Consider the following 15,105-nt stretch of genomic DNA (forward strand, 5'->3'; position numbering starts at 1 on the left):
TATTGATTTTGTTTAAATTGACTTACTTTAAAAATGATAAGTCTAGCTTAATGATCTTATTTTAAAAGGTTAGTTTTAGTAAAAATGTTTTACTTACAAAAAATAAGATTTATGAACTATCGGAAAAATGTAATGAAGTGAGAATACATGTCTAGAAAGGTTCTGTCTAAGGCAAGACTTGATATTTAAAGGTATCTTTACGATCCACCTCTCTTTCCTGGGAGCTAGCCTGATTTATATCCATGGATTACGACATAATTCTGATATAAGTTTTATTGAATATCTTACTTTAAAATGTGTTATTTGATTGTAAGACTTTCAATGACAAATGATGATTCAAGGATATTTAACATTGAATCGGATGAAGAAAAGCAATTAAATTCCTTTTAAATCGGAAGTTTTATCTTCACGTAAAAAGTTATTTTGTAAGTATAATAATTATCGTTAGTTAACTAACTAACGTTATTTTGACGTAATGAAGAGTTTGAGAGGAGATCGGATCAAGTAAGCTCACGTGCAAACAAAGAACCTAGCGACCCGACACACTCAATGAGGGAGAAAATATCGTGAGACAGTGGTGTCCGAATATGCATTCGGACCTCCAAACTCCCTCACAAGTTTGGAGTTGCCTTGGGTATTAAGAAAGCTTGTACTTAATCAATTGTTTGTTTGTTTGGATTAAGTACAACAATATTTCTTATAGTGATTTATGTTATGTTTATATATGCAAATACCATGTTTACTCTTGAATTGTAATGTTTGAATGATTATTATGGGAATGATATGTATGTGATAATTATTAACTTCAAGGTTTAAAAACATGTGATATAAATGAGAAATATTTTCCTTGAGAAAAGTAATTTAAATGATATTCAGGCTCTTCTCGCTTGAGTGAGACAACTCTCGCTTGACCGAGAAGTGTCTAGAGAAAACGAGTGTCTCAGCTCGGGTGAGACAACTCTCGCTTGAACTAAAATAGGCACCATGAGAACTGATTGTTTTCTCGCTTAAGCGAGACAACTCTCACTTAAGTCACAAATGCCTCAAAATGGATGTGCCCTCGCTTGAGTGAGACAGCACTCGCTTGAGCGAGAGGGCTCCATACAGACATGACTTCTTTTTAAGTCGTCTGAACGATAACTCTCATATATACGAGAGCCTAATGGCATGTTTGCCATCAAGAAGTTGTAAAGGTAAATAACTATATGAAGTTCTTGAAAGTAATAAAAGTAAGGAATTGCTTTGTTAAAGGCAAGGCTCGAGGATGTGATATTCTATCCAGATAACGAGATCGTTTGACCGTAAAAGGCTTGGCTGAAGGAGTCGTCCAGGATGATTCAGCGATGGTTCGCAGTGGTGCTGAGAGGTATTATGTTGTGCCCATGCAGCGAGGTCGTCTGACCGTAAGAGGCTTGGCTTGAAAGTCGTCCAGGATAATTCAGCAATGGTTCGTAGTGGTGCCGAAATTAATCTCTTTTTGTTTATATGTTAAGATTGGGACCCACTAGAAGCATTCCCGATGGGAGATGTCTTAGGATGGGCAGATCGCTAGAAAACATGGATTAAAAGACATAATTTGCTAATTTCGGTTAGGGTGCATATCCATGGTAAAAAATGAAGTAGTGGAGAGGAAATGTACGGGAGACGAATGAGCCCCAAGATGTTGAGATAGACGGCGTTAATGGCGGTGATTCGTGAGCAAAGTCTTGAGGGAGAGTCTAGGTGAGACGAATCCCATGTATTCTTGGATTAGGTATTTTGTTGGATCGGAAAGTGCTCACAGCGCAAACTAGACGATCTCTGACAACCCCTCTTTGTAATCAGGATCGATGAGAGGGATGCCCAGAAAGTATTTGATACGACACCATCCTGAAATGGACAGTTCCATTGGAACAGATTAATCATATATCCTTGCGAGGAATAACTTTGGTGCGATCAAATCAACTTGTTATGGGAACTGTACTCTCGGTTATTTCCGAATAGTTATTGGGAGGATAAAGGAGTAAGGATGGTGACTCATGCATCGCATTGCATACATGATATTCTTCGATATTGATTCTAAATTCTCGAGTTTTATACTTCATTCATCATTATTATATGCTTGTATGATCACATGATATATTTGTACTCATGTGTTGTCTTGGTGTATTATTCTGTGTAATTCCACGACGTCGATGACAAGTTTTTCATAGATGTTTTACTCCCTCTCTTTTCTTCTGGTGTATTTGTATGCATGTTCAGATGGACCCATCAGCATTGTTCCGAAGTTATTGCTTCACTATGTCCTAGAGGGGACATGGAGTGTTGAGAGTAATCGACACACTTACACAGGTCCTTGCGACCTGGAGCTGGATTGGGTAAGCAATGGCTCAGTTTTGCATCTTCTACCTTACTACGCAGTTCGGAAGGCATCATTCACTTTGCCCGACCAAAGACCTACAACTTCCGGACTTTCTGTACCGGCTGAAGCTCGAGATGTACTAGAAGTTGTTAGGACCTGGCCCCAAACAAGATTCTCATCATCAGGATCGGCACCAAGAGAGACAGACGGGGCCAAGCCAAGGGGGTACACCCCGGACGCCTCGATGGATTGGGGAGCGGATGAAGTGGAGGAGGAGGAAGACAATGGCGACTGTGTAGAGCTTATCTGCATAGAAGATTCAGTTGAGGTAATTGAGATCTCTTCTGACTTGAAGGTGGAGGAAGATCCTAGTGAGGCTTCCAATGCACCTCGATTTAGGAGGTTTCTCTTTTGTTTTGTTGTGATAGGAACCTGTGTGAGGTACTTTTTGTAATGTCAATGCCTCGACATTATTTTCTTTGTATTTTCAGTTTTTTTTTATTTGTGGCGACAATTAGATTTCGCCTTGTAAACAATTCTGTATTTATTCAAGAATTTTATGACTGAGAAGTATTCAGAAAAGAATTGTGTTCATTTCATTATCTTCAATGTTTTAAAAATTTTATTTCCGCAAGGTTTGAAAATGTGACGTCTTGAAAATGGAATAAGGTAAAAGTGAAAATGATTTGTAACTTATAGGTTACATAAAAGAAAAGGAAAGGAAAGAAAATTTACTCATTTTTCTAAGAGATTAAATATATTAAATATGAAATGATTTTCGGGGTGTTACAATTTTCACCTAGTCATCCATTTTCACTTCACTTTCACCAGGTTGCAGCCTAGTCTCATCAAGTTGCAGCCTTGTTTTAACACCAGGATTATTTTCTTCCTGGTTCCATCTCCAACTTTGACCTTCATCAAACCTCAGATTTCTATAGATCATGAACTTCAGAGTTAGAGGGTCGAGAACTCTGTATGCACCAGTGGTGTGATAACCCAAGAAAATTAACTTTTCACCCATATCATCAAGTTTTCTCCTCCTTACCTCAGGTACATGGCCATAACAGATTGAACTAAATACCTTGATATGACTCACACTTGGTTTAGGACCAAACCAAGCTTCCTCCAGTGTCTTGTTGCCCAATCTTTTGGCTAGACTTCTATTTAGGATGTATGCTAATGTTGACACTGCCTCACGCCAAAACTTCTTTGTAAAATTCTCTGTTTTCAGCATACTTCTAGCCATGTTGAGTGGAGTCCTGTTTTCTCTTTCAACTGTGCCATTGTATCGTGGTGTGTAAGGGGCTATTATCTCATGGTAAACTCTTTCTTGGCTACAAAACTCACCACACTCAGCAGACATGTATTCACCTCCACCATCTGATATTAGTTGCTTCAATTTTAGTTCACTTTCTCTTTCGACTTGAGATTTGAACTTTCTGAAATTCTCAAATACTTCACTCTTCCTTTTCAATAGATAGACCCACACCTTTATTATGTGATCATCTATGAAAGTTAGGAAGTATATGTTCCCTCCGATTGATTCTACTTCAAAAGGTCCACACACATCACTATATAGCAACTCCAAAGGCTTCTCTGTTTTTGAGGGAATGTTTGAAACAAATGAACTTCTTGTTTGATTGTTAACTAGGCATTCATCACAAAATATCTCAGGTGAGTTTGTGTGTGGTAATCCTGCCACCAGTCATTCTTGCTTAACAATTCTAAACTTCCAAAGTTTAGATGTTCATACCTTTGGTGCCAAAGCCATGAGTCTTGATCTGCAGTAGCCTTGAGACATCTTTGCTCACCAACTTGAATCTGAATTTTGAAGGTTCTATTTGATAAGAGTTGTGACTTCAATACCTTATGATTGTCTTTATCAAACACAATCAACTCACCATCTTGCATCACCATCCTATATCACTTCTCCAACAATTGGCCAAGACTTAGTAGATTGTTCTTCATTCTAGACACATATAGGACACTAGATATGTAGGACTTTCTGCCATCTAGTTTTTTAATCATCACCTTGCCAACCCCTTCTAGTGAGACTGAACTATTATTAGCAAACTTCACTTTGCTCTTGGCTGATTCACCAAGTGTTGTAAACCAATCTCTTCTCCCTGTCATGTGGTTTGAACAACTTGTGTCTAAGTACCAGAAATCATTGCAACCATCATTTTCCTGCTCATTCTTTGTGGTAGCCATCAACAAACAGTGATCTTCATCAACTTCTGTAGGACTTTCATTTTGTGTCATTCTAGTTTCCTCTTCACAACCCTTTTGCAATCTGCTAATCTTGCACTCAGATACAAAGTCACCATAGTTCCTACAATTGTAGCACTGCACTTTCTTCTTATCTTGTTCCCTCCTGAATTTGGAGTTCTTGTATGAATTCTTGCTATGATCAGGACCAATTGTAATTTTCATAGCATTGTTGTCATGATTTGTTGATAAAGATCCTTGATCATTGGATCTCCATCTACTGTTATGACTCTTCTCCTTGTTTATCTTGTTCCATTGACCAGAGAATTTGAATCTTGCTTGGAGTGCCTGATCACTTTGTCTATTTGGATTCCTCTCTTTCAGCCTCAACTCATGAGTTTCAAGAGATCTTTGCAATTCCTCAATCTTGTATTCTTCAAGATTCTTGGATTCTTCTATTGCAACTACTATGTGATCAAATATGAAAGTGAGTGTTCTAAGTACCTTCTCAACCACTACTTGATCCTTTAGTATCTCCCCACATGACCTCATATGATTTGTGAGTGATAGAATCTTGATCATGTATTCAGAGATTGAATCATTATCATCTATTTTGAGAAGTTCAAGGCCTGCAATCTCACTTTCTTGATCTTTGCAGCTCCCTCATAATTCTTCTCCAAGTTATCTCAGACTTGCTTTGTTGTCTCTGCTCCACTTATCTTCTCAAAATTAGCTCCATCAACACACTCATGGATGAGGAATAATGCTTTGCAATCTTTCTTCTTAGCTTCCTTATAGGTTGCTCTCTGGGCATCAGTGACACTTTCACCAATTTATTGGTAGCCATTTTGCACTACTTCATACACCTCCTGAAAACTGAATATGACTTTCATTTGGTTCTTCCATCTGTCATAGTTCTTGCCATCAAGAACTGGCAGAGTCATAGCAAAATCATTTATATGTGTCATGTTGCAAAACAAAACTTCTCCTTATATTCCTTCTTATTTTTCTTGATCTTCGATCCACACAGAATCCTCTTCACTTCCACAGGTCCCTTCTTTGATCTTGATTCACATAGAATCCAATTTTCTTGCTAAGCTCCGATACCACTGTTAAAAGGAAAGAAAGAAAGAAGTGAATTTTGAAAAGAAAGGAAAGTTTTAATCGATTAAGGCAATAGGTTATCGATTATCGGGGAATGAGAGAAGATAATTAGAACTGAATAATACTTCGCACCATTTTCATTCCAGGTACAGTGCCCTTTATAACAGAAATAACAGTCAGAGTGCCCTTTATAACAAAAATGACAATCAGTTTAATCGATTATTTAAACTTTCAATTGATTAATGAAACTAGCTACATGAATTAAACTATTCTCAACAAAATTCAGTCATATACCAGTCCTGTTGCAAATTAACTAAAAGTGTTCTTATAAATTAGCCAAAACACCATCTAGCTTTGCTTTATTTACACATAATTATATTTACAATATCACTAGTTAAATTTGTCTGTCAATAAAATAAAATAAATCTAAGTACATATTGAAACTATTGAAGGTTTCCCCAAGAATTAGCTAAGATGTGTGTTCTGCATCATATATCCTGTCCTTGTCCGAATTCAATAACAAAGACGAAGAAAAGATGGTAACCATCAATTGGTTGGTGCTCATGTGCATTCTTTGGATATTTTTGGGCACATACAAACCAATGCTAAACTTTCTAAAAACATAGATGTTGGCTATTAAGAACATGTAAAGTCACAAGTGAGGATGAAACTTTGTCCTTAATTGAGCCACGGGATGTGAAAGAGGCTTAGCTAAGTTTACTTTCATTATGGCCACAAACTTTTTGCCATGACCCAAAGACCCCGTGAATGCATTGAAAAAATATCATGCTCCTCATTAGTTATATATGCAAATCTATATATCTAAGTGAAGAGACATTGCTTTTGGTGATAGGATATATTTGTAACCCAACCCCTCAAATTATTTATTTTGGAGATCAGATTTGGGTTTCTTTTTTACTTATGGAAAATACATCTTGCCCCATTGAGCTGGAGCCTAGGACCTTGAGTCAAATGCAGCTCACCCAAGCAAGGGTAGATAATAGATAATTTTCTCCTTCACATTTCATTCCTTTTCATTTGCTTTACTTTAGAGGCTCAATTTCTAATACTTATGATCCCTTAAAAAATCATTTATGCAATTTGAATATATATATATTTCTACCAACTCAGCATTGGTTTAGTAATATAATGTCTCGCTAGACTCCATATATTGTACAAAGCTAAAAGTCAAGAGTTTGATTACTGAGAATGACTATTGATTACTGTATAAAAACATAATACATATGTATTTCTATTTTCACCTATTATTCATTTTTAGGTTCATATTTCACACATATATAAAAAGTTAAAAATAAATAGATACTATATTATGTTCTTATTGATTCTGATTGTTCCAGAAATCTTTTCTAGAAAATATCACACAAGAAATCCATATAATGATAAATTGCAAAGTTCAAGCAAGGTTATTGGATTGTGTAGTCTTTATGTTGATAATGTATGTTGTTTCATGTAGGAAGTAGCTGCAGAAATAGTTCAAAAGTTGGAACCCATTGAAGCCTCAACCCTTTTTCTTGAGGTATGATTTACCAAACTAGGTCCATTCCATATACGTTTAATTATTATTGCATTAATTTCTTATCTTATTGCTGAAATAAATAATGCTTGTTGCATCAATGAAGGAACTCATATATCCAATAAAGGAGATTAGGAAGATTGGTGAAAATGAAAGGCAAGTTGAGGAACTAATTGATTGCATAGAGAAGGATGAGTTTATCCATGCTGAGAAAGCTTGCCATTGCAAATGTTCTTGCAATGTTGAGAACACATTACATAGTGACATAAAAGAGCCCCTTTCTGCACCATTTTGATTTTGTGTCAATGCTCTTAAAATTCTTGTTTCTTCTTCTTTCTACTTCCATGAGTAGATGAACTCTTTGTAGTTATTAGGGATTGATGGATTTTGGTCATTCTTGGTATGATTTAAGACTTTACCATCACTTGGGAAATTTGGGTTCAAGGATGAGCTTCAATCAATCTTCATATATTAGACTTAGGAATTAGTTGATTTTAAGTTGTGAAAAAAATAAGTGATTATAATTAGAAATTTATAATCTTGGGAATTTAATTGTTAATCAAGTATTAGTTAAGCATCCCAACTTCGGGATATGTTATCTATTTGGAGTTCAGAGGAAACGTATATAATAATTTCCCAAGCTATTTTCTTATATTTTAGCATCACTTGCTATTTAATTGCATCCCCTTTTGTTTTTAATAAATTTGAACATATCTTGCAATAATTGAATCATTAACTCTTTTTTCAAGCAAAAGTTGATAATAAGTCCAAATTCACATATCTTCCTTGATCTAGTTTAAAACCCACCCTAATATTATAACCAACTTATATCACCTCATTTGTATTATTTAAAATATATGCTCGGTTATTAGAATTGGTAGGAGTATTATTTATCAATTGCATAATGGATAATCTTAATATATATAGAATTGTTTCTTCCTAATTTAATTATTTAACTGAATATTGACTTAGTTGGTAAGTAATTATTTCATAGTCCACAATGTCATAAGTTCAAATTATACCCTCAATGTAAGGATTTTATTGATAAGTAATCTTATAAGATATGAGTAAATATGTAAGTATCCATATAGTTGCAGGTCTTGCTTATCATAATCCCAATGTTAGTAAATTATCTGAGAACTTTATAAGAGAATATTGTATGTCATTAATAAATTGTTTTACATTTAACTATTTCTAAAGACACTCTTCATGTGATATGCCATATTATAACATATACATCATACAACCCTCTTATTCATTATATGCTTTTAATATTATATCTTAGCAATAATATGAGGATCACATAGAACCACATAATCGATCTAGTTGAATATACGAATGGCTTTAGTTCACATTTTTAAATCGAAATAGGGCTTGAATCGCTTTGTATTATGAATATTTTTGTTTGACCAAGTTAAAACGAGTTAACACCTAATAACTCGGAAGGAGAAGCAAATAATTCACTTAATATTAAAACTAGAGAGACACTACTTGAAATCTCCAATATCCTATTTGATTTCAGTCCAAAAAAATTGGAAAATAATTACTTAAATATAATTATACATAATTATTATATATAAATATTAATTATTTATCACATTGTATGGTTCGCCAAAAAAAATTAACCTGATAAACCTTATATGCAACATCTTCCATTTTAATATACAACTCAAGTTTTATAGTATTAGATCTTATAGATATTTGATATAAAAAACTTTTGCTAGGATTCAAATATTACTTTACTAGAGGAGTAAAGTTCTCCATTATTGAAAAAGCAAATGCTATACAATAATAAACAAAAAATAATATTTAATATACTTTTATTCTTTTATTTATCATGAACTTTATATTTTTGTGATTGAAAATATGAGGAGAAATAAACACTTACCTATAGTTATTCTTGCTATAGATTCTTCAATTCATTAACTTACACCATAAGATAATAATAGTAACTATTTGTTTTTTAGTTTAAAATCTGTGCACTAACAGTGTAAAAACATATCATCTACGATTGATTTGTATTATTTTTGTTTTAGAATTAATGATAGTTAATAAATCAATGGTGAATGATTTGCTAACAGTGTAAAAAAATACTTATATTTATACTGTTAGTGTATACATATTAAATCTTTATTTCTTTTGTAATGGTTATGTTAACCTAGGTAGATATACCCATCAAAATATTTTATTTAACCTAGGTAGATATACCAATCACAATATTTTATTTATTCATCTTTTATATAATACATTGTATTATTAAGTAAAGCTTTTTTATAAAAAAAACTCTAATGAGTAAGCTAGAAGGGTGAAAGCTCCTATTGCAAAGACACAAATTCCACATTCCTATCTCATTCTCATTTTAAACACACACCTACACCAACAACAGCTCATTCATTGAAACAACCCCACCAACACATTCACCCACACACAAACACTCACACATAATCACTCAATAGTGTCACTACTCAGTGCAAAAAAACACAACCATTTCATCAAAGAAAAATAATAATAATAAAATAGAGCAAAAAATAGCTCCTCTGAAACATGGTGAGTGAGCAAAGAATACCAGATGAAACAGTGCAGGAGTCAAAGGTGGCAGCTTTGGAGAGCAGTGGCACAACGAGTGGACCTCTCGTCGGAGCTGCCGTGGGAATCCACCGGCGCCGGAGGGATGAGGCATTGGTGTTAATTCTTAGAGTCTTGTCCATATTAACCTCTGTGATTGCACTCTCATTCATGGTGACAGCAAAGGAATCTAGCATAGTTAGCATATATGGTTTTCAATTACCAGTTCACTCTAAGTGGTCTTTTTCTGAGTCATATGAGTAAGCTTCTCCCTTTTTCTTTTGTATAAATGCATCATCAAAATAATGTATAATGCATATCATTTATGATAAATCATTATGTTCGTTTCAGCTAGTGAGATTCATTATTGGCTTCAACCCCATTTAGTAGGATTAAGACTATTATTGTATTATGAGTGAATGCATCATGATCTTGGTGTTGTTCAAAAGATTGATTTTTATTTTTATTTCATTCACAGTTTCACATACATGAGATATCTTTAAGGGGATCTTAATTATTACTTAGATCAGCTTGCATTACTGTGTGTTTTCTGTTTAATTTGGTTGGTTGTTCATGAGACCTTTTTCCCTCAAGTTTTTGAAATAATTATTTCACTATGTTTTCTGAGGAGAGAGAAAATGAAAAAGCAATTGAAATTCACTATTTTTGTCTTCTAGAATACTAGTTTGAAGGAAAATGAGAACTTCATAGGAGAAAAGATGGAGTTAAATTCCAGAACATTGCCTTTAATCAAAATCGTATTAAAAATATTATTAATTTTCTAACATTTTCTTATCCCTTGCTGCATTTTCTTGGTAGCCGAGCACAAATCCATATTAGTTTTTTCCTTATTTTATTGTTTATTAATTAATTTTTCCAACAGTCCTTGGAGCATACAGATTAAAAAACCTTGGAAGTTCAATTGCTTTCTTAGAGTTTAACACTAGGAAAAATGAAACTTTCTTAATTTTAAACTTTTTTAATTAAAAATAACTTATATCTCCATTAAAAATTTATTTGTGTCACCTATCATAATAACCCTCCAATGCTATAATTGCTTGTAGACAAAATTGACCATAAAAGGTGGGACAAGGATCTTTTGTCCTAAAAAGATTCTGTCTCTATGTCTGTAACCAATAGTTTTTCTCAAAATAATATAAAATATTAATTTATGTTTTTTATATTTTCTTTTTTCAATTAATTGACACATTTTGATTGGCTTGGTGCACCATTAAGGACACCAATGGGTACAGGAGATCTCCATCTAAAAGGTGGGGCCTTGGAGGGGTTTGTTTGTCATGTCATCATGGCATTTGAATGAACAGTCAGAAGCCCGTGAAGGAATTGTTCCTTCTCTATTTTTTTCTCTAATCTTTAATACATTTTTTGTTTGTTTGTCTTTGTACCTTGGTCCTTGGGTATCAAATTTCAACTTCAAGCTACTTAGTCAGTAGAAACCAAAACCTATAATCTTCTTTTGATTATTATCTTTTACTTTCTATTCTTTACTTTTCAAATTGATTGATTGATTTACCACTCGTACCGGAAGATCACTTGTCCCCCAACAATATTCATATTCTCTATTAAAAGCAATTATATATTAACACATGAATAAAAGAAATTTTAAAAATAAAAAGTAATAAAAAGTAACACTCTGATTGACTTGGGACAGAGAGTGGGACATCATCCGAGACATGTGATCTTTAATTTATACTAATTAAAATGGAATATAACTATAGCTTTTGTTTCTATACTAAGAATTCATCACTGCGTACTTAATTATAACTATAGCTTTTGTTTCTATACTAAGCTATAGCTTTTGTTTCTATACTAAGAATTCTACACTGCGTACTTAATTATAAAATTTTGTTAATTTCGGGTCTAAATAAGAAACCAAAACAATACATTGTTTTTCAATATGAAATATAATTTATAATACTGCCTCTCTTTTCCATTTTAATCGTGACTTTTCACTTATTTTTATATTATTTGTTAAATAACAAGTAATAAAATCTTAAGTAATGCATAATATGTAACATATACTTTATGAAATATATTATTTGTACTAATAAATTGTCCTACTTACAACATATTATTTGTGTTTGTGCAGATATCTTGTTGGGGTTTCTGCTGCTGTTGTGGCTCACTCATTGTTGCAACTACTCATTGGGACATCAAGATTTCTTAGGAAGTCTTCTGTGATTCGCTCAAGAAATCATGCTTGGGTTATTTTTGCTGCTGATCAGGTATAACTATACATACATACATCTATTTAATATTCTTCAATTCATCAAATTTAAGTACTTAGTAAAATGACAAACTTATATTGTGTTTTTTATATGGTGTTTGTGTTGTTGTTTTCCATAAAAATAAAATATTCTCAAATTTTTTATGCATGTTACATTTTCATTAGTAAGCTTTGACATATAGGAGGAATGATCAAGAAAGACAGATCAATATTTTATCAATAAACATGATTTATGATAAAATATTATGACTTTATTAGATTCGTAGTTGACTATGATAAATGTTTGGTTGTTGTTGTAGTAGTTTGATGTGACACATGTCTAACCCAAACATCAATGCAACAACATATAAGTTTCATTCTTAGTAAAGGGTGGCCCAAAATGCACGAGACTCCTAGTAGGTGGGGTTTGGGTGAGTAGATGTACACAACTTTATTTCCACAAGTAGAAAAGATTGTTTCCATGCTTTGAACTCATAACTCATGGTCACTAAGCAACAAATTTACCATTGTGCAAAATTTCATTCTTAGTAAAAACAGAAATTCCATAGTGGGGACCAAAACATAGAGCAATAAGTGGCTATAAATAACAAATTGATGATTATAAGGGGGGTTGACCCAAATTGCAGGCATTTGCTTATGCATTGATGAGTGCTGGGTCTGCTGCATCTGGTGTAACCAATCTGAACCGCACAGGAATTAGACATACAGCATTGCCAAATTTTTGCAAGCCTTTGCACAAGTTTTGTGACAATGTTGCCATATCAATAGCTTTCACTTTCATCAGCTGCTTTTTGCTTGCTACATCTTCTGTCCAGAATGTAATATGGCTCTCCCAACACTGAAATCTATAGCTTCATATTCCACATGAAATGTGTAACAAACCATTGATGAAAATATATGCTTAGTATCCTCATGCTTAGTGACCCATCCTTGTGATGACTCATGATCTGTGAATGTATAATATAATATGGCAATGCTAGTACTTGTTTATACAGTTCTATTTGCTGAAGAATATGAAGTATAAAGTAAGGTTTAATTTCATTTTCTATCTATTGCAATGTGAACGTTGGCATCTTAGTTTTCTTATTATTAATGTGATGATGACAAAGCCTTTGTCGTTGGCTTGCCCATGTCTGAATTTTTTATCATAGTTATTTCTCTTTCTTATACTAGCTATTGATTAATATTAGCGACTCACTAGAACAATGACTATTTGTCTCTCAAGTTATAGATTGAAGTCGTGGGGACTCACTTTAGGGGAATAAAATATTATATACTCAATATATTCATGGGTCAGAAGTCAGAAGTCGTCTGTCAAGGCTGAGGTGTTACAAAAATTAATATCAAATTTCCTCATTGAATATTGTAGCACTTAAACTTATATTATTTTTATACTATCAAGGGTATCCCTTCACTGGCTGTCATTCCCAACAAGTGTCGCTTCTAGGAATTGAACCCTCGACCTTAGGGATCCAATAGGGTCTTACACTACTAGACCAACGTCTTATAAGTGTTAAATGTTAGCTTGTAATTCAAAAAGTAGTTTTGTTAGTTTTTGCAACCTACTATAAATAGACTTGTGTACCCAACTTAACTAACTAGAATTTCCAGAAATACAAAGTTCATCAATTCATAGTTCAATTGCATTGTTTTCATTCAATCTATCCTCTCCTTCGTGCTCCCTCTTTCTTTACCTTCTCGATGTTCTAGCATACTGGTATCAAGAGCTATACTCAGAAAAACAAGAACACACTCCTTCCTTCTTTTCCTCTCTCACTTTTCCTCTCTCACACTCACTTCAAAAACTCGATGGGACAAACAGGCTTCCCTGCAAATCTTCCCATCCTTGACGGGAAGAACTGGAACAGATGGCGAATTCAAATGTCAGCAATCATGGGTTTCCAAGAAGTAAACGAGATTGTAGAAGATGGACTTCCAACATTGACAGAGTCATCATCAGAGGCACAAAGAACTCTGTATAAGGAAAGCAAGAAGAAAGATCGCAAAGCCATGTTCTTGCTACATCAATGTGTTGATGAAGCACATTTTGAAAAGATCTCTGAGGCAAGAACAACAAAGGAAGCATGAGAAATTCTTGAGAAAAGCAGTGAAGGAGCTGAGCAATTGAAGAAGGTGAGACTACAAACCATGGGGAGGTAGTATGAGTTGATGCAAATGGAATCTAGTGAGAGAGTTGCACAATTTTTCAACTAAGTCATCAGCCACACCAATGCCATGAAAGCCAGTGGTGAAAAGATGGCAGACCAGGTCATAGTGGAGAAGATTCTGAGGACACATAGCCCCAAATTCGATCAGGGTTGTTGCAATTGAGGAGTCCAAGAACATAGAGGAATTGAAAATTGTGGATCTTCAAGGCTCTCTAGAGGCTCATGAACAAAGACTTATTGAAAGGTCTTTGGAGAAACCTCCTGAACAAGCTCTACAAGCATATACCTCGAGAAGAGGTGGATATGGCAACAAGATTGGACTAAAAGTCAGAGGTAGAGAGCAAAGAAAAGGTAACCTTAGATTCACTCAATCCTCAAATCAAGAAAGGGCTGAATCTGATCAAACAGAACATGCATCAAGAAGGGGTGACACTACAACAAATTTTGTGTTTAGTGGAGATTTTTTATGCAATTAGCGTAAGTTTTTAACCTCCACAATATAACTAGCGGAGGTTTCAAAAACTTCCACAGTTATGACTGATAGAAAACCTCTGGTATCTGTACATTCATAGCGGTTTATTTGCGGAGGTTTTTAACCTCTTCTATTTGGGGGGGTCTTTATAAAGTTTAACCTCCACTATTATGCGTTTCTAGAGGATTTCAACCTCAATTTAATTTCATAATTTTCACAATTTTAATCTCATTAATTTATAATCATTCTTTAAATATACAATAGTAAATGCAAATGTTCTAAACAATAATAAAATTTCATTGTTGTCGCGCCCCGATTTTCGGCTGCACGACTTTGTTTAGAGTCGCCACTACATTTTATAGTTAAAAATGTAGAAAAATCTTTTAAGCCCAATTACCTTAGGCTTTTGGATTTTTGATATTCAGGTTCGGGAGTCGGTTACAAGGTAGGGAAGGTATTAGCACC

The 15,105-nt window shown here is 34.0% G+C and overlaps 3 protein-coding genes across 4 annotated transcripts; 2 read left to right on the forward strand and 1 right to left on the reverse strand.

Moving 5' to 3' along the window:
• On the reverse strand, positions 4,265-5,131 carry LOC109326133. The gene has a single exon (XM_019558804.1). The coding sequence runs from the start codon at positions 5,129-5,131 to the stop codon at positions 4,265-4,267; it is 867 nt and encodes a 288-aa protein (XP_019414349.1).
• LOC109328784 lies at positions 6,316-7,691 on the forward strand. Of its 2 annotated transcripts, none has more exons than XM_019562410.1 (3): positions 6,316-6,646; positions 7,128-7,190; positions 7,315-7,691. In XM_019562410.1, exons 1-3 carry the CDS (start codon positions 6,440-6,442, stop codon positions 7,480-7,482), a joined length of 438 nt encoding a protein of 145 aa, XP_019417955.1. In that variant the 5' UTR covers positions 6,316-6,439; the 3' UTR covers positions 7,483-7,691. The 2 variants fall into 2 exon arrangements, with proteins under 2 accessions (XP_019417955.1, XP_019417953.1); XM_019562408.1 differs by having other exon boundaries at positions 6,322-6,646; positions 7,294-7,691.
• Positions 9,551-12,846, forward strand: LOC109333789 (CASP-like protein 3A1). The gene is made up of 3 exons (XM_019569363.1): positions 9,551-10,012; positions 11,863-11,998; positions 12,627-12,846. Exons 1-3 carry the CDS (start codon positions 9,732-9,734, stop codon positions 12,840-12,842), a joined length of 633 nt encoding a protein of 210 aa, XP_019424908.1. The 5' UTR covers positions 9,551-9,731; the 3' UTR covers positions 12,843-12,846.

This window comes from Lupinus angustifolius, chromosome LG02 (genome assembly GCF_001865875.1).
Source record: "Lupinus angustifolius cultivar Tanjil chromosome LG02, LupAngTanjil_v1.0, whole genome shotgun sequence".
NCBI classification, from domain to species: domain Eukaryota; kingdom Viridiplantae; phylum Streptophyta; class Magnoliopsida; order Fabales; family Fabaceae; genus Lupinus; species Lupinus angustifolius.